Source organism: Dasypus novemcinctus, chromosome 1 (assembly GCF_030445035.2).
Source record: "Dasypus novemcinctus isolate mDasNov1 chromosome 1, mDasNov1.1.hap2, whole genome shotgun sequence".
Classification (NCBI taxonomy): domain Eukaryota; kingdom Metazoa; phylum Chordata; class Mammalia; order Cingulata; family Dasypodidae; genus Dasypus; species Dasypus novemcinctus.
Window position 1 is genome coordinate 107708295 of NC_080673.1, and position 26454 is coordinate 107734748.

General features: G+C 36.5%; 1 protein-coding gene across 2 annotated transcripts in view; it reads left to right on the forward strand.

The window, feature by feature from the left end:
- Positions 1-26454, forward strand: part of UNC5C (unc-5 netrin receptor C) — a 406424-nt gene that overhangs the window by 216473 nt on the left and 163497 nt on the right. For both annotated transcript variants that reach the window (XM_058295247.2, XM_058295243.2), the window contains exon 2: positions 2268-2489. In XM_058295247.2, the coding sequence (XP_058151230.1) occupies positions 2268-2489 (222 nt within the window). The remainder of the gene's footprint in view (positions 1-2267; positions 2490-26454) is intronic.

Below are 26454 nucleotides of genomic sequence, written 5' to 3' on the forward strand. Positions count from 1 at the left end.
TAGTAAAACAATCTGGTTGCTGCTTGGCCTTCATTATTAATAAAAATTAAAAACAATAGCTAACCTTCTACAGGATTTTGAGTCTGATATTTTGTGGAGTTTTATTGATCATCAGCACTGTCCATCACTGTATAGAACAGTAAGTGCTTCACAAGAAAACAAGATAGATTGGTAAGGCCTTCAAGACATCGGCTTTGTGCTGATGGATTTGTCGATAACTCAGTTCCCCATCCCTCTGCCTTTTGAGCTATGTCTATTTAAGCAGTCTTGAATTTTCTTGTATATCGGCTAAAGAAACTGAAATTGATGGAAACAAGGTTTTTTTTAGTCAGCTGACAGTTTGGGTCCCTGATGTTCAACATGGAAAAATGTTGAACATAGAAATGATGCCCTGCCAGAAGAAAACAAATTAAAGAGGTAATATAAGAAAAAAAGCTAGCTACAGGGAACATCATTTAGGTTCTAGTGTGAGGAATTTACAGTGTGGAGCAGCTTTGAAAGCTGCTTTTGTCTGAGGTGTAGGTGAAGCCAATTTTTACTGCAAAGCAGATTGGCAGAGACCAGAAATATTACTATTTGATAGCTATTTCACGACCTAGATGAAAAAAGTCTTAGACCAGGTTCCTTAGTGAACAGATGTCCACTTCAAGAATGCCTTTCCCCCAAGACAGGGCAACAGATGAATGGGTGACTTCTGAGCAATCAGTCTTTAACTATCATTCCCATATCCTGTGTCTGCTACAGAATATAAGTGCTTTTAAATTTTTTTTAAAAGATTTATTTTTTATTTATTTCTCTCTCCTTTCCCTCCCCTCCCCCGTTGCCTGCTCTCTGTGTCCATTCTCTGTGTGTTCTTCTATGACTGCCTCTATCCTTATCAGCGGCACCGGGAATCTGTTTCTTTTTGTTGTGTCACCTTGTTGTGTCAGCTCTCCATGTGTGCGACACCATTCTTGGGCAGGCTGCACTTTCTTTTACACTGGGCAGTTCTCCTTACGGGGTGCACTCATTGCGCGTGGGGCTCCCCTACGCGGGGGATACTCCTGCATGGCAGGGCACTCCTTGCATGCATCAGCACTGCACATGGGCCAGCTCCACACAGGTCAAGGAGGCCCCGGGTTTGAACCAAGGACTTCCCATGTGGTAGGTGGATGTCCTATCCTTTGGGCCAAGTCCACTTACCTTTTAAATTTTTTAATGTTGACCTTCGAGTTTTAACTTTACATATTAGCCTAGGATGCTTCGTCAATTTAGAAATTTAATAATAGTTCAATTCTCATCTGTCCCTCATTGGAACAGAATTATCAGGCTTAATTTATTAATGGTGTTAGAGAGAGTCTTATTACCTTGACTTTTGTAAAACATGATAGTAGGATTTGTCAAATGTATTTTTAAATTTGGAATCATGCAGAACCAAAAGTTAAAGAAAAACATACCTCAAAAATGTGAAAATATCTCAACTGGATTTTAGGTTTTGTTTATTCAATGACATTGGAAGAGCAGGGTGAGAGCAATGTTTGATCATTTTTAGGGCTGCACAAAATGAAACTATTGTCCTACATGGTAACACTCAGTAGTATTCTAAGGAGAATAAGTTTTACTTGTCATACACCATACAACATTTGCAGTATAGTTACAAACTGACTAAACAGCTTTGGTAGACTTTACGCTTCACTCTAGTACTGACTGACTTGATGTTATCATCTATAGCCCCACTACTTATTTTGAGCTCAATAAATATTTTGGTCTATTGAATGAATGGATGGATATTTCATGTAGTGGCATCTTTTGAAAATAACAATAGATTTGAATTGTACTTTACAGTTACTTAACTCATGTTTCTGGTGTTCCTACTCAGCTCCTTCCTTGCAAAGGATTTAAGGTTTATCTGTGAGCCTATGACTTTCAAACAAATTTTCCTAATTTAGTTGCTTTTTCTTTTGTCAGCTCTCAAGATAGTGTTATTGCTGAGAAGTATAGTAATATATTAGAAAGATCACAGTTTTTGAGGAGACAAACCTGGATTCTAATCCTAGTTTTGCTATTTACTAACTGTTTGCTCAAGGCAAGATATTTATCCTCCCTCACATTCAGTTTTGCTATGTGTGAAAATGAGAATAATAATTCCCAATCCTTAATTGGGATCATGAATTTAAACTAAATTTCTAGCAGGCACTCAGATCACTTAATTGGCTCATTTATGAGCAAGTAAAAGGCATATTGCCACAATATTTTAACCATTTTCTACTTTCTTCTTGTTTTACTAGATGATGACTTTTTTCATGAGCTCCCAGAAACTTTTCCATCTGATCCACCTGAGCCTCTGCCACATTTCCTTATTGAGCCTGAAGAAGCTTATATCGTGAAGAATAAACCTGTGAACCTGTATTGTAAAGCCAGTCCTGCTACCCAGATCTATTTCAAGTGCAATAGTGAATGGGTTCATCAGAAGGACCACATAGTCGATGAGAGAGTAGATGAAACTTCTGGTGAGTTTTCCATGGCATATGGCTTATTCAAGATTTACTTATTCACTAATTTGTTGTGTAGTAATACCGGCCTTTCAAGTGGTGATACTGAAATGTAGTTATTTTTATTTGACAAGTACATTTGGAGTCAGTTTGGTTAATATGTGTGATGTCATTCTACACATTTCAAAGTAAAATGTAATGAATAAATCCTGACTTGGTTCCTGCTAAACTACTTGGAATTAAAACATGGTTCATGCTTAGGAAGATAAATAATAAAAATTGGATAGAGTAAATCAATGTTAAATGCCCTAATGAACGATACCTTTTAATTTCACTTATGAGGCACCTGGTATTGGATCCAAATATGGATCCTGAGATCTGATGAACACTCAAATAAGTATAAATTTTACTTATTAAAATCACTGTCAAAATGTTGTTACATTTCCCTTTATGTTTCTTAGAGAACTTGTAACCATTGAAGATTCTATTTGTCCTATCTCCCTAACTTTCATCCAAAAATGAATCCTAACTTCCTAAATCTTCTCTGAACTCATATTGAGGGTGTCTAAAAACTTTTAAAAAGATAATTAAAAAAGAAAAAGAAAAAAAACCGATAGCTGTGTGAGATTCAAGGAAGGGGGAAAGTGTTAAGTGTAGCATCTGTATGTATAGTCTACTTCTGCATGTATCTTGTTTAGGATATCTTTGCTCTAGCCTATTAAAACGCATGACTTTCTTGCTGAGTAAATATAACCCTTAAAAATAAGATATTAAAGACATAGAGAGGATGAAGTAGATTCTAATAACTTGTAGGATTTAGATTGACTACAAAGTTGACTTTCTTGGTAGAAATTTTTCACTCCACAATGGCAAACTTAGGATAGTTGTGGAATCTCTTAGAGTTCTTTTAAATTCGAAAGATATTTTTTTCCTACAGTGGCTTATGTGCTTTTGCCCTCTGGAAGAGAGAATGACTATTTGAACTTTCATATCCTTTCCAGATCTATGATTTTATAATATTAAGACATATGTTTCAAATTTTAAGACTTCACTGATCAATATTCACAAGCTAAATAGTGACAAATATGACTAAAATGGAAACATTTTCATATTTTCATTTCTTTTCATAGATGTAATCTCTAGGTACCAAAATGCATACATATTTTGAAAATCCACATTTTAAATAATTCACAAATGTATCCAAATGTTGGGTTAACCAGGGTAGTGTGTAGGAACCAGAACTTGAAGTGAATCTACTTCCAATATTCCTAACATCATAAAGAGCATATTGAGGTGGAATTGTGGGAAGATGGTGGAGTAGGAAGCTCTAGTACTCAGTCACTCCACCAAAACTACTATTAAACAGGCAGGAATAGTCGGAATCAACTATTTCAAAACTCTGGAGTCCAATAGAACATTATACAGCATCTAGGGAAGACTGGGAAGAAAAGGCTAGTAAATTATGGTAAATACCAGTAAATTGTTCCATCCATGTGGCAATTACCCTGCCCCATTCCCCACTCCTGCAGTAGGCAGCAGTGGGATCTGATCCCTGGAGTAGTTCACCGTGCCAGAAAGCGACACAAAAATTCAGTAACCCAGTATCAGGGAGTGGGGTGGGGAACAGAGTGTGTGTGCGAGGAGGGTGTTCTGATAGTGGATCACTGGTTAGCTACTTCAGAACCTTGGGGGTGCAGCTCTGAGGGCAGACATTGTTCTAACCTGCCCTAGACAAAGGCAGTGGAGAAGACTTAAAGACAGTATGCTTCCTGAGAGCTGCAAAGGGCAGTTGAAGCCTGCATTTTCTCAGCAGGTGCTGAGGAAGAAAGTGCAATTTTGGGGAGGTGTGGAAATGCTCTGGGTGTCATTTCTGGCCTTTCACTCTTCCCATTCCCTGGGTGGTTTAGAGCTGGCTGGTCCTCCCGCCCTGGCCTTTTTCTGGCTGGGAAAGAGTGACTTGGGAAATTCCTCTCTTGCATGATCCTGTCCCAGAATTTCCCTTCAAGCAAAAGCAGCTTAAGAGGATGAAAATAGTATGAGAAACAATTGAAGCAGACAACCTGGAGCAAAAGCTTAGACTCTTTAAGTCCTGCAGTAGAACACCCGGGAAATGGAGAAGTTCTATTTAACAGAAAGTAGAGGAGGCATTCAAACTCCTGTAAACAAGGGGACTCATAAGACTCCTAGCAAGCACAAGCCCAGGACAAGACATGAGCCCAGAAAAGGCAGGTGGAGCCTAGCACTTTGCATTCTACTTGGGCTGACTTTACAGATAGGAGGGATGAATTCTGATGGAGAGCACTACCAAAGCAAAGTCAATTTGCAAGCATAGTGAAAGAAGTTTTTGCTTAGGTTTGCTTGTTTTTTAGCTCCTGACACTCAAGAAAACCTATCATATCACAAGCTGAATATAAATTAAAAAAACAGACATCTCAGGGAATAAATCCCAAAGTTAAATTTTTAAAACATTAAAATGTACACTGTATAACAAAAGATTATAAGACAGACAAAGAAACAGGAAATGATAGTTGATATGTGGCAGTTCACTTTTGTGAATCCCAAAAAGAGAAAGATTGTTTTTAAACTAATCTATTCCTGTGGTGTGATACCATTTGCATTAAATTCAGTTGAAGGGATTTTGATTAGATTACTTGATAAGATCACTTTTGGGCTTTTGATTGGACTACATCAGTGGGGTGTGATTTGTTGAGTCTCCACCCTCTTGCTGATTCTGATAAAAATGGAGACACAGTAAGAGAAACACAGAGACAGACACAGGAAAAGAAAGCCACCATATTTGATCCTTCCATGTAAGAGAGAATGAGAGGATTACCTAAGCGCAAAGCCCCAAGAGGCCGAACCCATGGAGTAGTTTAAAAGGAGACAAGTCCTGCTGTCTTATAGCTTACAGCTGAACTTGGGAAGAAGGTGAAACAGCTAAGACTGATATAAGAGGCCTGGAAAGAGAGAAGTCTTCTGCCTGGCTGCCCTGAACTGAGCTCAAACCTTCGAAGAGATCAGTGGCCATCTTGCTTCAACACATGGCAGCTGGCTTTGGTGAGAACAACCTTAGAACTGTAAGCTTTTACTTCAAATAAATCCCCTTTATAAAAGCTAAACCATTTCTGGTACTTTGCATCAGCAGCCCTTTGGCAAAATAAAACAACATCCAAAGGAAAAGGGAAAAAATCCAGAAAACATCAACAAAGAAAGCCAGACTATGGACATGCAGGGCAAAGACATTTAAAAAGAAGATGAAGGAAAATAGAGAAAGAACTAAAATATATCAGGAAAATAATAAATGAACAATATGAGAATCTCAATAAAGAGAGAGAAATTTTAAAAAGGAACCAAGCAGAATGACTGGAGTTGAAAACCACAGTAACTGAAATGAAAAATCCCCAGGAAGTTTTCAGCAATAGATTGAAGAATCTGGAAGAAGAAAAAAATCAGTGAACTTGAAGAGAGTTGAAATGTGCTTGGCTGAGAAGCAGAAAGACAATAGAATGATAAAAAACAAAATTAGCATAAGAGACCTCTGGGTCCCTTTTTGAAGGGAGAAATTGATGTTTATCCATTAATAGTAGGAGGCATGCACCACTTAAAAATAATGGGTAGAACTTCTAGACAGAAGATCAGTAAGGAAATAGAAGACTTGAATGATACTCTAAACCAACTATCCCTAACAGACACATATAAACCACTTCACCCAACAACAAGAGAATATACATTCTTCTTGTATGCACACAGATCATTTTCCAGGATAGATCATATCTTGGTTCACAAAAGAAGACTCAATAAACTCAAAAATATAGAAATCTTACAAGACATTTTTCATCCATAATGGATGCTAGAAATCCAGAGCTAGAAATCAACAGAAGAAATGGAAAATTCTCAAATATGTGGAAATTAAACAATGGAAATTCAACAACAAATGGGTAAAAGGGACAACACAAGGGATATTAGGAACTACCTCAAGGCAAATGGAAATGAAAGCACAACATACCAAAATTTGTGGGATACAGCAAAGGACTGCTGATCAGGAAATTTACAACTCTAAATACTTACATTAAAAATGAAGAAAGATTTGAAACCAGAGACCTAATCTTAAAACTTCAAGAACTAGTAAAAGAAGAGCAAAGTAAAGCCAAAGTGAGAAGAAGAAAGGAATAACAATGATTAGGACAGAGATAAATAAAGAACACAAAACAATAAAGAGAATCACAAAACCAAAAGTGCTTTTTCTTTGAAAAGATAAATAAAATTGACAAACTTCAGCTACACTGATGAAGAAAAAGAGAAAGGATACAAATAACGAAAATCCTACAACTCCAAGCAGGAGAATCACATCCGTCAGCCATGTGGAATCTAAGCCCTATCCCGATATAAAGGTGGAGTGGACATCACCATCCCAGGGTCCACAGGATGAAGGAATAAAATATGAATTAGAATGGACTTACTGGTATTTTACTATAGAACTATTGTTACTAGTAATGGAAGAAACTATAGCATTGATGTGGAGAAAGTAGCCATGGTAGTTGCTGAGGGCAGGAAGAGGGAAGAAGAGGTGTGATGTGGGGGCATTTTCAGGACTTGGAGTTTTGCTAAATGACATTGCAGAGATAGATGCTGGACATTATATATCCTGCTATAACCCACTGAAAGTATTGGGAGAGAGTATAAACTACAATGTAAACTACAATCCATGCAGTACAACAGTGCTCCAAAATGTATTTACCAAATGCAATGAATGTGCCACAATGATGAAAGAAGTTGTTGATGGGAGGAGTGGGGGGTGGGATGTGGGGTATATGGGGACCTCTTATATTTTTTAATGTAACATTTTTTGTGATCTACGTATCCTCAAAAGAAAATTTTTAATTAAAAAAAAACAAGTGCTGAAAAAAAATGTAAAGAGGAACATTACTCTTGACCAACAAGAAATAAAAAGGGCTATTAGAGGATTTTATGAACAACTGGAGGCCAATAAATAATATAACTTAGATGAACTGAACAAATTCTTACAAACACAAACTACATATTGACTAAAGAAGAAATAGAATATGTCAACAAACAAAAACTAGTAAAGAGATTGAATCAGTAATCAAAATTACACACACACACACACCAAGCAAGGAAAGCCCAGGAACAGATGACTTCACAGGTGCATTCTACCAATTATTCCAAGAATAATAATCCCACTCAAACTATCTCCCCAAAATTAAAAAGAGATAATACTCCTTAATTCATTCTATGAGGCCAACATCACCCTTATACCAAAGCCAGATAAAGATACCAAAGGAAAAGAAAATTTACTTGAATATCTTTAATGAACATAGATGCAATATTTAAAAGAATTATACAACATGATCAAGTGGGATTTATTTCAGGAATGTAATGGAGTTCAACATAAGAAAATCCCTTAACAGAATGAAGGAAAAAAACAACAACACACCATCATCTCAGTTGATACATGAAAGGTATTTGACAAAATCCAGCAATCCTAGGAATAAAAGGAAACTTCCTCAATATGATAAAAGACATAGATGGAAAACCCACAGATAACTTTCTACTTATGGTGAAAGGCTAAGCACTTTTCCTCTAAGATCAAGAACAAGCTAGGTATGCCCACAGTCACAACAATTATTCAACATTGAACTGCACACAAAAATAACTAGTGTTTCTATATATAAGCAATGATCAATGGGAAGAAGACATCAAGGAAAGAATTCCATTCAAAGTAGCAAATATCAAGGAATAACCTAACCAAGTGTGTAAAAGACTTGTACAAAGAAAAGTACCAAACATTGCTAAAAGAAACCAAAGATCTAAATGAATGGAAGAAACTTCTTTGTTCATGGATTAGAAGACTAAATGTTAAGATGCAAATTTTATCAATTTACAGATTCAATGTAATCTCAATCAAACTTCCAACAGCTTCTTTGCAGAACTGGAACATCCAATCATCAATTTTATATGTAAGTGTAAGAGACCCTGAATAGACAAAGTCATCTTGAAAAAGAAAATGAATTTAGAGGACTCACATTTCCCCATTTTAAATCTTCTTACAAAGCCACAGTAATCATGGCATTGACACAAGGACAGACATATAGACAAACGGAATCAAACTGAGAGTGCAAAAACCAACCTTCATATTTATGGCCAGCTCATTTCTGACAAGAGGGGAAGGCCACTTAACTGGGAAAGAATAATATTGTCAACAAATGGTACTGGGAAATCTGGATCTCCATATGCAAAGAAATGATGATGAGCCCATACCTCACACCATATGTAAAAATCAACTTACACGGTATGAAAGCCTAAATATAAAAGCCAGGACTATAAAACTCCTAAGAGAAAATTAGGGAAGCAATTTCAAGATCTTGTGTTAGGCAATGTTTTCTTATACTTTATCTCCAAAGCACAAGGAAAAATAGATACATGGGGCTTCATCAAAATTAAAATCTTTTTGTGAATCAAAGGATTTTTATCATGAAAGTAAAAAGGCAACCCAGTCAATTGGAGAAAATATTTGGAAATCACATATCCAGAATATATAAAGAAATCCTTAAATTCAACAACAAAAAGACAAGTACTTAAAAATGGGCACAAGACTTCAATTAAATAGACATTTCTCCAAAAATGACATACAAATGCCCAAAAAGCATATGAAAAGATGATCGGCATCATTAGCCATTAGGGAAATGTAAATCAGTAACACAATGAGATACCATTTAACACCCACTAGAATGGCTACTATTGATAAAATGAAGAATTACAAGTGTTAGAGAGGATGTAGAAAAATACAGACACTCACTCACTGTTGGCAATGTAAAATCATGCAGCTGTTATAGAAAACAGTTTTAGTGGTTCCTCAGAAAGTATAGATTTACCATATGACCCAGCAATGCCACTTCTAGGTACATACCCAAAAGAATTGAAAGCAGGGATTTGAACAGATATTTGCAAACCTGTGTTCACAGAAGCATTATTCAAAATTTCCAAAAATAGAATCAACTATCTTTATCCACGGTTTGGATAACAAAATATGGTACATATATATATACAATGGAATATTTCTAAGCCATTAAAAGGATGAAGTCTGATACATATGACAGCATGGATGAACCTTGAAGACATCCTGGTTGCATGAAATATGCCAGACACAAAAGGGGACTTTGTATGACTTCACTGTTATTAAATAATTATGATAAGCAAACTCATAGAGTCTGATTCTAGAATATAGTTTACCAGGAGTGGGGTGGGGGTGGGGAATGGGGAATTAAGGCTTAAAATGTGGTGTTTCTCTTTAGGATGATGGAATAGTAATGGTTGGTGGTGGTTGTACCACAATACTATGAACATAATTAACAGCACTGAATTGTGTATTTGAATTGGTTAAAAAGGGAAATATTAGGTTGTATACATGGTACTAGAATAATTTTTTTAAAAGTCAGTGAAACTGCACAACATAAACATTGAACTCTATTGTAAAATATGGACTACATGGTTAATAGCACATTTATAAAAATATGCTTTCATCAATTTAAAAAATATCCCATGCCAATGCAAGGTAATAGTAGTAGGGTGCTATATGGGAACCCTGCATTTTATGTATATTTTTTCTGTAATCCTACAACTTACCTAATTAAGAAACTTTAAAAATCAGTATATTGATTGAGGTTATGGAACATAAAGAAGTAGAATAGACTATTGAGAGGAACTGAGCAAGCATCTTTTAAAAAATCATGTGGGGCATATATTTATATAGCATACCTGGTCTCAGAAAATCAGGTGGCAATTCTACATATTGTCAATTTGTGAACCAATGTGTTCACTGCATACAAGCTGATGACTGCAGAAATAACTGGGTAACCAACTGTATGGTAGTTCACTTCAGGGAATTGTCCCACCTCTTGGTCTAATTACTCAGAAAATAACTACACCAGATGTCTTTGAAATCTCAAGTGAATTGAGTTTTATTTGTTTCAGCTCATTTATTTGTAAAAGTTCAAATTCATAGGCTTTTAACAGTAAAAGGAAAAGAAAGAAATCACAAAAGCTAAAATCAGAGTCACAAACCTATTTAGGCCCATGTATGCTTAAAATGAAGATGCTTATAGAAGAACATTAGAAATAAAAACAAAACAGCTTTGACATTGATCACCTTTGCCCCAACTTACAATGTTAACAAAAATTTAAAAATACACTTTCTGAAAAACATTATATTTTTCTTTATTTCCACATAAAAGTAATCAATATTGCATATACCATTGATTAAAAATACCTTTTTAGGACAATTATAAACTAAAATATATAGCATATTTTCTTTCAAATTCAGAGTGGGATAGATTAAAACTAAGAATAGTGGCAGTTCCAATTCTTGCACACCCTGAGATTCAGGAATAAAGTGGAAAGCAATATAGTTTTCCATTGTCTCTCATTTTCATCCAAAACATTTTCAGAAAAGCCAGTATTCAACTAAAAATTGACATTCAAATCCTTTAAAGCTAGGAGATAGACAAGGTTGCCCACAGATACCAGTTTTCCTTGGTATTGTTCTTATACTAGCCAGTGCAATGAGACAGGATAAATAATTAAAAGGCATGAAAATTTTAAGAGGAAAAATTACAGTGGTGTGACTTTGTGTATCTGCTAAATTTATAGTTTCAAATGTAAAACTAGAAAACTAGTAAAATCTAGAGAACACAAAAAATAGTTGATAAAAGATTTACATAACTCCTTAACTTTTCTATGTATAGATTAGCTGATTAAAATTATAGTAAAATAAAAAATTTCATTTAAAATAGTATTACATTACTATTTTAAATTTTAAATATTTTACATAAGAAAATATGTAGTAATAATGTTAACAAGAAATTTGCAGGGTTTTTGAAAGGAAATTTTTTAACTCAAATAAATATAATGGCTTCAGTAAGTGGAAAGGTATATCCTATTCTTGAATATGAATTAAATATTTGCTATTCATAAATAATCTGTAAGCTCAACCATGCTGTATGAACCTAATTTGTGAAAATAGCATGCATGACCCCCACCCTACCCCTTCTCTTTCTATATATACATATATTATAAAGCTTAATCAGTCAAAAGACCCCTCTTGAAATAGAGGTGAAGTGGACATAACCATCCAGGGTCCACAGGATGGAGGAAAAGAGAATGGATTACAGTGGACTTACTGATATTCTACTATGGAACTATTGTGATTAGTAATGGAAGGAATTGTAGTATTGATGTGGAGAAAGTGGCCACGGTAACTGCTGAGGGTAGGGAGAGGGAAGAAGAGATATGATATGGGGGCATTTTCAGGACTTGGAGTTGTCCTGGGTGGTACTGTAGGAACAGATGCTGGACAATGTATGTTCTGCCACGGCCCACTGAGTGGACTGGGAGAGATTGTAAACTACTATGTAAATCATTATCCATGTGGTGTAGCAGTGCTCCAAAATGTATTCACCAAATGCAATGAATGTGCCATGATGATGAAAGAGGTTGTTGATGTGGGAAGAGTGGGGTGAGGGGGGTGGAGGGTATATTTAACATTTTAAAAAAAATAAAGAGAGAGGGAAAAAAAAGAAGTCAAAAGAGTTTGATCTCAGCAGGATAAAAGACAAACAGACCAATGAATTACGATAGAGCCCAGGAAATACCCAAATACCTAAGGCTTTGTAAAATGTGATAATGGCGGTTTTTCTAACCAGTGAGGAAAAGATAGTTTATTCAATCCATGGTTTGAGACAACAAACTAAGCATTTGGAAAAGGAAAAGTAAAGCTTGAATCAGTCTTAATCTTTTGAATAAAATAAATTATTGACTTTATGGCCCATCAACATCATCATCACTGGGAAAAAATTGGGGCAATTTATCAGTTAGTAGGTTGATGTTGGTGGTGGGCAGAACATTTTTAATTAAGACACAAAATCTAGAATCATTATAGAAGAACATTAAGTTTGACTATCCAAAGCAAGAAAACCACAAATAAAGCCAAGGGACGAATTTGTTTTAATATCTGTAGATATATATATTTGGTCAAAAGGCTAATTTAATTAATCTTTACATAGCTCTTAAAATATATTCAAGGAAAAGAACAGAGATTTGAGAAGAAGTTGAATATGGAGATATAGAAAAATAAATGCAAGTGGTGAAGAATCATCTAAGCAGATGTTGTCAAGATCAAAACATTTGTTAGTATACAGTGCTGATGAAGGAATGGAATAAGGAATATCCCAAATTTTGTTGGTGAGGGTCTAAATTGGTACAATGTCTTTGAAGGCCAATTTAAAAACACCTGTCAATATTTAAATGTATATACCCTTTAACTCATTTATTGCACATCTGGGCATTATCAAAAAATAAAATTCCAAATATTCAGAGACTTACATGCAAGGTTATCCATTGAAACCGTTTGTAGTACTGTACTGGGGACTTATTTTCCCCTATAATGGAATGCTGCTTTACTTTTTAAAAAAATTTTATAGATGCTTTAGATTACATAAATGTTACATAAAAAATTTAAGAGATTCCCTTATGTTCCACTCCCTCCGCCTCCCACACTCCCATATCAACAACATACTTTATCTGTGTAGCACATCTGTCACAATTGATGAACACATATTGGAGCACTGCTACTAACCATGAACTATAGTTTATATTTTAGTTTACACTCAGTCCTGCTCAGTTTTGTAGGATATGACAAAATATACTGTGGCTTTTATCCATCACTGCAACATCATGGAAGACAACTCCAATGTCCCGAAAATGCCCCCTTACACAATTGTTCTTCCCTTTCACATCCCTCAGAACTTCTGTGGCCACTGCCCCTACATCAATGATAAGAGTTTTTCCATTGCTAGAATAATAATAAGTCTATAGTAGGATAATAATAAGTCTATTTTAGTCCATTGTTCATTCCCCAATCTTGAGAACTTTGGGATGTGATGCCCGTGCTGCTTCTCATTGAGAGGGAGCTTAGGTCTCATGTGGCAGATGGATGGAATTATCTTGCTTACATTTGCAGACACTCTCTGTTCCTTGGGATGGGTGTTGTCCATCATGTTTATCTCCTTGTTAGTTGTCCTGCATGAGTCCACTGTACTGGAGAGTAGGTGCTGCCACTCTGCTGAAATCCAGGGCTCAATGAGCACACAGACACACCAAATGTCTAAGTGTCTGGGACACACACCCATCAAGTATAGTGTCAATTATAGGCTCCAACAAAAGGAACCGAAGAGCCATGTGTAGGGAACCTATAAATGAGTTTAACCCTTTTACACTAGGACGCAAAAACTCCAAAGTAAGGCCCACTGGCAGGGTGCCGAATTCCTGAGTCTGTCTGCCCTGATTATAGTTTCCGAATGTCTCTAGAGCCTCAGGAGACCCGCTATTTGAGGCACTGTTTACTGTGGCAGTCAATGAGATCCTGCTGAGAATTGCATAAGCGTACCTCTGGAATGACCTTTTTAAAAGAATAAGCTTGATCTATATGTGAAGCTGTGGAAATATCTCACATAAAATTTTTAGTGAAAACTAAAGTACAGAACACTGTGTGTTATAGTTTCTCATTGGTGAAAAAGGATGAGGATGCACATATATTTTTTATACATTAGAATTTTCTGGAGCAATATACAAGAAGCATTTGACAACTTTAAATTTGGGGTGGTTGAGAGACTTCTTATTCTTGTTTGATTTTTTAACAGTAAAAAGGTGTTATTTTCATTAAAACTATGAAACACAAAAAAAGTACTCCAAACCACATTATTGCATCTTTTTGCTGGCTATCAAAAATCTCCAATCTGGGGAGTGTTGGGAGAGAAAGTTGTAGGCCTCTCATCATACTAAAGCCCTTTGCTTTCCTTTGAGATCATGAACATTTTAAGTATAATTGAAATTGAACTCAGTCTTTATTTTCTCCTTGTAGTTGAATTCACTTATAACTTCGGTTCTCAACTCTCCATTTAATACAGGCTGACTATAGTATTGTTGGCACCTCAGTGGTTTTCATAGCAATAAATGTCAGACTAGATTAAGTCTTGAAATGTACAACCAAAGAGAGAAATAATATAGGCATTTTAAAAAGACTTATTTATTTAATTAATTATTTTTTATCACTGCCCCCCCAGGATGGTTTTCTTATCTGTCTGCTCATTCTTTGCTTGTCTTCTCGAGAAGGCACCAGGAACCGAACCCAGGACCTCCCACATGGGAGGCGAGTACCTAATGGCCTGAACTATATCCACTCCCCATGGGCTTGCTGAAACTGATCGTTTAGGCATCTGCTCATTGCTATAGGTGCAGCACCTAGATCATTGTGGAGGGTGCAGCCTCTTCATCTTCTTTAGGAGGTACCGTGCCCTGAACCCAGGACCTGTCATGTGGTAGGCAGGCGCCCAACTGGTTGAGCCACATCTGCTTCCAATCTAGGCATTTTGAATATTAAATTGGTTCTCCAATAGTAGGACAGAGTGTAATCATTGCAAACAAGTTTTTTTTTTTAGAAACCTTTGCCTTGTCTTAGAATATTGATATTTGGGAGCATGTTTTACTGGCAACAAATACATTCCTATGCAACTAAAGAAAATCAACGGCATCCAATAAAAATCCCACCAAAGTTATCTTCACATTGAAAAACTACAAAATCATAAAACTGAAAAAAAGTATGAAAGGTCTTTTCCAACTCACAAAATTTTCATTTTAAATTATGAAGACATTAAATAGGCTCTCTAGCTCTAAAGGATGAGACAAATGATTATTTGTACTCACTGATCATAAAATAAATGTACTGATTAAAGATCATTCATTGCAGTTACTGTGCCTTTCCATCATATAAATTGCATTTGCATTTCTTACATATATGTAGAAGCAGGAAAGTAGAAAACAAAATATATTAGATGTTTTAGAAATTCTCAATATTTAGGAGCTCTTGAATTGAATTGGTAATGTAGTAATAGATTCCCATGTTGCCTTTAAAATTCCTTAGAAACCTTGAACATCTCAGAATTACATGGCTACATTTTTTAAGAAAAACTCTGGTTTGGCTGCTTGAGGTCTTTTAATTCCAGTTGCCATGGTACCTAAGATCCACCATCTAAAAGCAAATATTTCTCTTCTGTGAAGAAGCAAGGGGGTTTAGAAAAAAACAGGTTTGGTCTGAAATATACTAATCCCTGAGATTTTCCCTTTCCCTCTTTAATTATTCTCACATTAGCAGAATAGAAGCAATGCAACAACAATAAAAATAGATACAAGCCCTGGACCAAAAGTCTTTCATGTACTGGGTCACTTAGTCCTCACAACCATCTTATGTGATAACTTCTAGAGCTCACGTTTTTTGAGGGAGGAAACTGAAGCTCCTTAGTATAAGGAAACTTGCCCCAAATCACACAGCTTAGGAGGTGACAGAGTCAAGATGTGAACCCAGGACTTTCTGATTCCAAAGCCTTTGCTCTTGGCCCTGTACCTAAATCCCACCAAAACTAGTGAACACAGAAAAGTTGGTCTAAAAAAGAGCTATTCAATGTAATTATCCCTTTCCTTGGGAAAAGAAAAGCTAGTTTAGAATATCAGCTTAATATTTATCACTCATGCTTTCATGTGCTTTTTTTTTTTTTGCCTTCTATCAGATTTTCCTTTGTGATTCTTTTTTTTTTATTTTTGTCTTTATTTATTTTTTCAATATTACATTAAAAAATATGAGGTCCTCATATACCCCCCAGCCCCTTACCCCACTCCTCCCCCCACAGCAACAACCTCCTCCATCATCATGAGACATTCATTGCATTTGGTGAGTACATCTCTGAGCACCGCTGCACCTCGTGGTCAGTGGTCCACACCATAGCCCACACTTTCCCACGTTCCTCCCAGTGGACCATGGGAGGACATACAATGTCTGGTAACTGTTCCTGCAGCATCACCCAGGAAAACTCCAAGTCCTGAAAAAACTTCTACATCTCATGTCTTCCTCCCATTTCCCACACCCAGCAGCCACCATGGCCACTTTCTCCACACCAATGCCACATTTTCTTTGATTACTAATCATTATAGTTCATGAATAGAATATCAGTAAGTCCACTCTAATCCATATTCTATTCCTCCATCCTGTGGACCTTGGAATGGTTGTGTCCACTCCACATCTATATCAAGAGGGGATTTAGATTCCACATGGATGCTGGATGCGATCCTCCTGCTTTCAGTTGTAGGTACTCTTGGCTCCATGGTGTGGTGGTTGACCTTCTTCAACTCCATGTTAGCTGAGTGGGGTAAGTTCAACAAACCAGATTGTAGGAGCTGAAGTCCATTGAGGCTCAGGGCCTGGCTATCATATGGTCAGTCCAGAGATTCAGATCCCCTGGGTATACATTAAACCCCACCACCAACTACAGTTCTGGTAAAAGTAACAGGGAAGCTTGTGAAAAAAGATCACATCTGAGTCCAGCTCCATCACACAGAAACACAAACTCCAAAGTAGGGCCAACTGACATGGCGCTGAACTCCATCTGCCATGACTATAGAACCTGTGGGTCTCTGTAGCCCTCAGAAGAACCAATACCCGGGGTTGTATCTACTTTATCTGTCTCTGGAACTCTGCTGAGGTGTGCATAAGTGCAACCCCTCTGATAACCTCCCAGCTCTTTTTGGAGACTCATAGCCATATAAACTCATTTGTCCCTTCCATTTCCCCCTTGATTTAGGTCAAAAAGTATTTTTAACTCCTGGTATTAAATGGAGACTGAGATATTCTGCTGGTTTGAGTTGATCCTTTTATTTAAGGTCATTTTCTAGTTACATCATAAACTGGTACTTGGTAGTAATCTCTCGGCACCAGGGAGGCTCATCCCTGGGAGTCAAGTCCCATGCTGGGGGAAGACAACACATTTACATGCTGAGTTTCGCTTAGAGAGTGGCCACATTTGAGCAACACAGAGGCTCTCAGGAGGTAACTCTTAGGGCACCCTGCAGCTCTAGGCCTTGTTCTTATTTCAGGTGCACAGGCTCACAAGCATAGTCATTAGTATCCCTTTGTGATTCTTTAATGTAATAATTTAAAGTAGTGCTTAGAATTTGATTCTTCTTATACTTGAAGGTGTTTAACACTCAACAAGGCCTTAACAGAAAAAAAAGAAATAAGAAAAAATGAAATTGAAGAGAGACAATAATTGTACACAAATTTAAGTGAATTGCCTCTACTCAAAATAAAGCTTTCCTAGATATATTGTGCCCACTTATGTCCTCACTTATTGCAAGAGTGAAACAATTGAAATTCTTTTGCCTCTTGAATTCCTGTTTCAGTTCCTGCCTCTCCATCCTGTCACCACAAAAAGAAATCTCAACTTCCTCCCTTACTCCAGCAACCAAAGTAATTGTCAAGCACTGTCAATTCGTTCTCAGAATTCCCCCTCAAATCATCCTTCAAATCCATCAAATCATAATTCTGTTTCTAATTATCTCTCCTACTTCCCTAGTATAGGCCTTTATTATACACCCCTTAGATTATTTAAGTAGCCACCTAGATCTTCTTTCAGACTTTCTCCTCAGCAAGCCTTATAGAGGGAGCTATGGGCCTAAAGCACAAGTCCAAGGTTATCATTTCACTTCCAAAGAATATGTAATGGTCTCCTTTTGTCCTTGGTATAAAGCACATCCTCCTTGGAATTATATTCAAGCATTTCAATATGATTGATCCCTAATTAAACTTATAATCCTTATACTAAGGATACTTTCTCCCTTATCAGATGCCGTATATTCTAGGCCTGTTTGGTTTTTCCTTTTAAACTGTGTTCAGTGAACCACCAGTGTCCTGTAAGTTTTTAATGGTGTTATTTGAAGGAAAAGGGAAAAAAAAATTTTTCTAGTCAAATAATTTAGGAAATACTGTAATAATTAAATTTCCCTTTTGGACATTAATAAAGTATATTACCAAGTAAAAGTCCTAGAGAATCCCTGGAGTGGAAAAACCTTTTAAATGCATATTATTTGGTGACTGAATTCTATTTCACAGAATCAAAATATCATGGGACCTTAATGCCACATGAAGACACAGTTTAGGAAATGTTATTCATTCATTTTCATAGGGAGGTTTAAATTGTATTAAATGCTGAATAATCTTCTGGATCTTAGAATCTTAGAAACTAAGTTGTAAGAAACTACAGAAGTCATTTAGTTACATGCAATGGCCTGTTGGCAAGTTCTTCTTTAAATTGAATGCAATCTGTTTTCCATTATCTTGGGTTTGGTTTGGGTTATGTCATCAGGAAATTTAGAAATTTCTTGACCTTTAAACTAATCTTAAATACTTGAAAGTGACAGCACATCTCTTTTCCTAAGTTGTCTCTCCTTTTTGGTCTAAATATTATTAGCTGAAAAATAAGCTCTCTGAAATCTGGGATTATGTATGTCTTTTTCACTGCTCTAATTTCATTCTTGCCTTGGTGCTAGATACCTAGTTGGTGGTGCTCTATGAATTAATGATCCATTATCCATCTTACCTCTGTCAAAATCCTGCTCATTCTTAAAGAATATCTCAAATGCAAACACTGTGGATGGATCTTTCTATAAAATCTCATAAATAAATGTTTCCTCATTTATCTTGTTTGTATTTCTATTTTTCAGTTCCTTATATTCATTTTTGAAATGTATTTGTGCACTAGGTTAAATTGTAAGAAATCACCAATATTCAACTGTTTTTGAGATACAAAAATGGTAATTTCATGTAAATCAATCTCATGTTATTTATGAAAGGTATAGTCATATGTGTATATATGCAAATATAGAGATGTGTGTATGTGTGTGTGTGTGTATAAATGTAATCTTTATCTCTTCAAGTACATTGGAATGGCATGAGATGGACTAGGTTTTGTAAAGTTTCATCTTAATCAGTTTATAATACCAGGCCCTAAGCACAGAAAAATTATCAATAGAAGTTTTTCTTACACAATTATAACTCCTCATCCTCCTAAACTTGAGGAACTGAAATCTAGTGCGATGTGCCAATGATGTGTTTATTTGGAATATTTCATGAATAAGTAATTTAAGGAATTCAAAAAGGATAGCTTAATCTTCCATAAGAAGAGTTATTTTAAGCATTAAGTACACATTTTATACCAATGTTTATTCTTCATGTAAAATAATTAGTTTAAACTCAGTTCTCAATAAGAGAGGGAACATTTTCAAAAGGAAGTTAGGTGGGTTTGTTTAAATTTCATTAAATGATGCATAAAATTTAGAAGCTCTATTTGGATTTCATTCCATAACTTTTTAAGTCTGTGGGAATGTTGCTTATGTGGATATGGAGCCTTATGTCTATGGCTGTAATATATTTGTCTGCCAATGAAGATAAATGATTCTAGAACATAAATCAATTATTTATTTGATTTCTTTCTCAGATGCACTTATTTCAATACCAGAAACTAACAGTTTTTCTTTTCAGTATAAGAATGGCCCCAGGGCTGAACAAAGAAAAATAGAAATTGGTAAGGACCCATGTAGTACATGAAGCCTTTTCCACTGAGTTAGTCTGATAATTTTGCAAGACAGTAGTTGTAAATTACTCATAAAGAATATCAATTGCCCTGATTAAATGCTTTTGCTTTTTCTTCATTTGCTAATGCTCACAGCGATTATTATACTTTTTTTCATTGACTTCTTTAGACATCTGATTTGACTTGGCCAATATAATCTCAGCTGCAATTTCAAAAACATGGCTGGGTTAGAGTTTCAGAACTTGTTTAGTTGCTGCTTTCACTTCCATTCTAGCATGAGGACAGATCTTGGCTAGTTGAGCAATTTGGGCTCACCTATTTTGTGTACAAGTTTCTGTTTCAAATCTTTTCCTAACTTACAAACAGAAGTGTGCACTTGAAAAATTTTAGGCTTTTACATTTGGATTCCTTTTGTTTCCGATCTATTGTTTACATGAAGATTTTATTGTTGTAATTTCTTCATTTTCATTAATTGCGATATTTGTGAAAATCAGTATTACAGACCCTGCACATACTCCAAAACACCCTGATTTCAAAGTATGTAAGTTAAATTTAATTATAGACAATGGGTAAAATTTTTAATGTTTGAATTGCATGCTTAAAGAAAATTTTAATAGAACATATTTATTGAGCATATAGGCCCAAAACATGATTGCTATGTAGAGGTGAGAAAACATTATAGTTTTCAGTGAAATTTTATTGAGCTTTGTTCATTAGAGGCAAACAGAAATTTTCTAAAGTGATATATCGTGAGAACTTTTTTTAATATAATGAAGACAAAGGCATTCTTCCCTGCCAGTTAACATTTTTGGAGCAATGCTGTGTGTAATGCATTACTCCTTTTTCTTCCCACAGCTATGATGAAAGCACTGATTAATACAATTTAATCAAGAATATGCATATAAGATTTGTAAGTACACAGACATGTATATATGTGTGTGGATGTGTTTGCGTGTGTACATTCACCCAAATTTAGAAAAGAGAAAATCAAACTTTACCACCCCCCCCCGGCCCACACAAAGGCTGCAATAACAAGAAGCAGGAGTTGAGGACCATTTTTTATCTAGATTACTCCCTACCCAAACAGGGCATTTCAGGAGCAAAACTAGTGATTATGTTGCTATAGCAATTTTACCCTGAGCCCAGGAACCATGCTTATTCTGTGGTTTAGAGTTTTAATATGCCTGCTTCAAAATGAGAATAGCACAGTTGTTCAAAACCATAGTGTATTTTTAAGCTAACTTTTGGCTAAAATAGGTGAGCAGTGTAAGGAGAGTCTCCTGTACTTTATTTTTATAGGAAGGAGCGTATTTAGCAAAGTGCTGGATTGTAATGTGAGGTGAATTAACATCATGTTTGAGGAGGCTTAGGAAACTATTTTAGCTTCAAAGAGAAGGTCAGCTTCCTAAAGAACAATAGTTTTGCTCACCAAATTTAATTATTCTTTTTGGTGGCTATACCTTTGTGTAAAATATGAATAAACCTACACCAAATAATGACCCAAGTTGTTGTCCTTTTTATTCTGTGGTGGTACAAACTGGTATCCATTCTCTTTCAGTCTCTGGATCACTAAACCTCATGAGTTATTATTCTATCAATAATTTGCTCAGAATTTTGATGCTGTTTTCTATCTCCCATGCCAACATTTCTTGACATCTTTAAAGACAGAATGGAGAATTTTTCCATTAAAAAAACTCAGTCAATGAATAAGCCATGCTAAAACTTGAGGGGAGAGGGTTTGTCTTGCTTTGGATCCTCTTGTCTTCCCCACATCCCATTAAGCCTGAGTCAGCCCTCAGCTAGGGATGCCCAGACCCCTTCTCGGGAATGCCTGTCGAAATATCTACTCTAGCCAGATTCTCTGAAAAGCACTATTTGGAGATACAAAAAAAACAGCATGTATGATATGAACTCTACAATTAGCAAAATATCAGGGCCTGGCAAAAAAAGTAAGCACAGCATGTAGGACTATTTTATCTAGCAAAGAAAAACAGTTCACATTAGGGGATTCTTGGACACATTCCTAATTTCATAGGGTTTAACCAGATTTTAAAAATCTGTTTTGGAAGAAATACCCAAGAACACAAAGGCAAGAGCAACAAGGAACAATTAGGGCAATAATCCCCATCGCTGGCTGCCCTTGACAATCACCCGGGGGATTTTTAAAAACACACTCTGGCCCCACCTCCAAAGATAATGATTTCATTGGGAACCGGTGCATAGCTTTTCTTTTACCTGTCTGTCTATCGTAAGTGCTCTTCTTAATGCTAATATACAACTAGTCTTGAGAACCATAGAATGAAAGAGATATTATTTGTTGTGAAAATGTCACATAGAGGGAGTATGTAGATGTTTTGTTTTGTTGAAAATAACAAAACACCATGTGTTGGATGCCTGCTATGACCTAGATTCTTTACTTGGTGCTGTAAGTACAGAAATAGCTAAGACCCGATGCCTGCACTTAAGGAGATCACAGTCTGGAGGGAGCAAAAGAGAGGGGGATAAGAGCCAGAACAAAGATTTGCTCTAACAAATGCTCAAGTTTCCCTCTCATTAGGAGAATAAATTCATGACACCCCTTGCTAGTTCCGTGGGCTAGAGTTACATGGTATAGAGCCCCTGCGTTCTTCAATATCCTTTCCCGTCTCTGTCTATTAAACTTCTAAGACTGAGGGCTAGCAGCCTCCTGAGGGAAGTGGGGGAAACTCCAGGGCTCGAGTCAATTAAAATTCAGCTGGAAAAACCCAAGGGAATGTTCTGTACAAGGGAAGTCTTGGAATGGCGGGGAATAAATGACATGCCTCTTTTTATAGCTGCTCCTTGCTGATCCTGGACAGTGGTGCGCTCTGTGTGAAATGACGTTAGTGACTGAAAGGTTACCGCCCACACCCATTCTGCGGGGCATTTGTGAAACCAGAAAAACACCACATGGCAGACAGCTTTTCCTCATCTTTTTTTGCTCTGTCATATTCTTGAGTCTACTCTTTTGAACATGGAGACAGAGTAAATGCCTTACGCCACTGGGTTAGATTCCCAGGGCTGCTGCAACAAGTTATGACAAACTCAGTGGTTTAAAACAACAGAAATTTATTTTCTCACCCTTGTGGAGACCAGGAGAACAAAATTTGGCAAGACCAATCCTCCTTCCAGGGCCTCTATAGGAGCCGTTTCTTGTCTCTTGCAGCTTCTAGCGGCTACCTCGGCCCTCCGGGCCTGGGGCCACATCACTCTAATCTCCATCTTCTCCCCTTTCTTAAACAGACACTTGCCATCGGATTTAAGGCCCCCCACAGAATCCAGGATAATCTCCTCATCTCAAGATCCTTAACTAAATACATGTGTCATGACCATTCATCCAAATAAGGGCACATTCACAGGTTATGGGGATTAGCACTAGGCATGTGTGGGAGGGTGGCACCATTTAGCTCAGGACAGTCATCAAGTGTCTCTCAGGTAAACATCACTTAACCCAACTGCAAAGGGGCAGCTATGAAGGAAGCAGTGAGTAGAGTGGTAGGCCTTGAAGTGGAGGTATTTACCTGGCTATTTTCCCTGCTTTGACCACTATTTCTGAGTTAACTATAAATATAACAGGCAATGAAAGCATTCCCTACTGTTCTTTACCAGCCCTCTCAAGCCCCCTCTAATCTGTTGTGTTGTGCTCTGGGCCATAGACAGGAAAAGAACCTCTCAGGCCTTGCTCCTGCATAGCGATGATTTTCTCCCCGCTGGCGGTATTGGCGCCAAACCTTGCTCTCTAACAGTCTCCCTGTCTCACAGAGACCTGAAAATTCCCATGGCCATGTTTCTCAAGAAATTTTCCCTACGTAGTTGCAAATTAGCAAACTCAATCAAAAGGGCTTCTCTTTATAATTTCCTTTTAGCAGGCGTGCGCACAACCCCACACGCTTATTTTTGCTTGGCCTGGCTACATGATGGGAATGTAAACACATTAATGCAACCACTCTCGGTTGGCTTCCCAGATGGCTTAAGTTCAATAGATTTTTCCCCCTGATTTCCTCAGCTTCTCCTAGCAAGTGCTAAACAGCCATTATGCCTTTTCCTGCACATTGAGATTCATCGGCAGCTACTAAACTGCCTCCAAAGTGCTTCAATTTTGCATGAGTGCTAAGCTGGGGACTGGGAGACATTACCCAGTGCTGAAGGCCTAGATCATTAGAAGGAGCATGTAAATCCTCTGAACCAGAAATAAAAAGTGCAGAGATTTCCTTTGTGAAGTCCCAACTGCAGCTTTAAATGAAAATATAAACCTTTGCCAAGATTTTATGTGACCCTTTTTGCCACCTAAATTTAATTTTTGCCCTTTAAGATAAAAAAACTTTGGCATGTGCTCTAATTTTTTCTTAAGCAGTGAGCTTTCTGTCAGGAACATAGGAAATAACAACTATTCTGTGTCACTATTTCTCTCTTTAGGACTCCCCATCCCTTTTCACTTTTAATAGAGATGCTACTTCAAAATATTACTAAGAGATCACCAAAACGTGCTGAATAGCAAGAAGGTTTTTCAGGGGGATGGGTTAAAATTTATGAGATATGTGCAGGGCACCTAAGTCTATATTATTTCACTAAGTACAGATGCAGCAAGTATGCAGTTGTTAGATCATCTATAGAGATTGGAGGAGAATCTAAAGAGAACTGCGAAAAGTATTAATGAGAAAGAAGCAATTTTAGTCTTCTCTATTGTTAGTATGATATATCCCTGTACCATTATTACCTAAAAGTCTTGTTCGTATTTTCCAAGGTGAACATGCTTTCATCTGTACTTGATTTAAATTTTCACCTCTGCTTTCCTCCCAGTCTGCTTGTCAGGCTTCTTACCACAACTTGAAAGCATACCTGTGGTCAGTTCTAGCAGTACTTCCAAGAGGGTAGGCATGTTAGGACTGAAATCCTAGGTCTCAGCCAGAGCCCTGCAGTGTCTCATGCTGTGGCGCTGGGCCTGCACCCCAAGCCGGTGGAGTTATGACAAAAAGCACTTGTGAAGGGAAGGTTGCCTTTCCATCTTTGTTTATTACTTCCTTTCAATTAAAATAGTGTGAACAGCTATGATAACACTTTGTTTTTCTATAGCATATCCATTCAAGAATAATAAACCTGGCTCCTTTTACATGATTGCTCTATAATTACTCCTTTTTGCTCCATGTATGTATGTAATAGATCAAGCTATCTTTCTTTTAGGATACTGAGACTAAGAATGTATGTTTGATGTACATTTATGATCAGATAAGGCAGTTCATTATTTATCTCTAAGACATTTATTAGTCACTGATTTATTCAATATTGCATATGCAAGTGGAATCTGACAGAAATGTAATAAATGGGCTTATCATAGAATGTGAAACAAATGCATTCCAAATGTATAGGTGAAAAAGAGAATACTAGATGACCAATTTGCATATAAATATATACAGTAATGTTAGGTGCAAATAGACCCTGCCTACATAACATATTCATCCACTTTGTGTCTAAACTCATTTTTGTTTGTCAGCATGTTTTATGTATCCTTCAGTATGAATATTCCTATTAGTTAATTTCCCTATCTTAAAACATGGCTAATCATGAAAATATCATCATCCTTATTAGAGTTAGTATCATCACAAAATATTATTTGCTATAAATCCATACCTCATGACTCTAAATTACACACATTAAATAGCTAGCTTTTGTGGTCTGCCCATGGAGATTGTTTCTCCACCAGAATATGTGTCTTTTGAAGGAAATGCATATGTAAAGAAAGGAAGGAGAACAAGACTTTGCCTGGAGATATGAACAGACATGTGATTGAAGCTGTTTGTTCAGCTGTCAGTATTACACTGCTATATAAATATCTAAGGGAATTGGAGCTCATGGTGGGAAACAATCACTTTTCTTTCTTTCCTTTTTAAAAAATGCTGGTACAGAATGGACATACAGGCATAAAAAGGTAAAAATAATATTCAGAATCAGGTGTCACTCTTCACTTGTTTCTGGTGAGTTTTTCTGTCTCATGAAAACATCAAAGCAAGGTTGACTATAAAGAGAAAGATAATGGTAATTCAACACTATAACCTATAGCCAAGGACTAGTGTTGCATATCAATTTGTTCACCATTTTTGTGGGAAAAGATGTTTTGAAAAACATTGCCAACAAATTTGAAAGTAATATTTTTTTACATATTAAGTAAATTCCTTAGTATTTTATAGAACTTTGGCATAATATTATATTCACACATTTAAATATTTGAAAACTCAGAAGTAATAGATATTCCTCCCTTTGGATATCTAACATTACTGTCAAAGTAAAAATAATTAGATATTAAGTGCTGAATCATGGTCAAAAAGAACCAAAGCATGGTAGTGCTTCTAGGTATTTGCTTCACCAATTTATCCAATAGGTATTTATTGAAAAACCCATGGTATGTCAGGCATATTATAATCTGTATTATTTAAGAATGTATTACACTAAGCTGCAGTAACAAATAGTACCTGCCT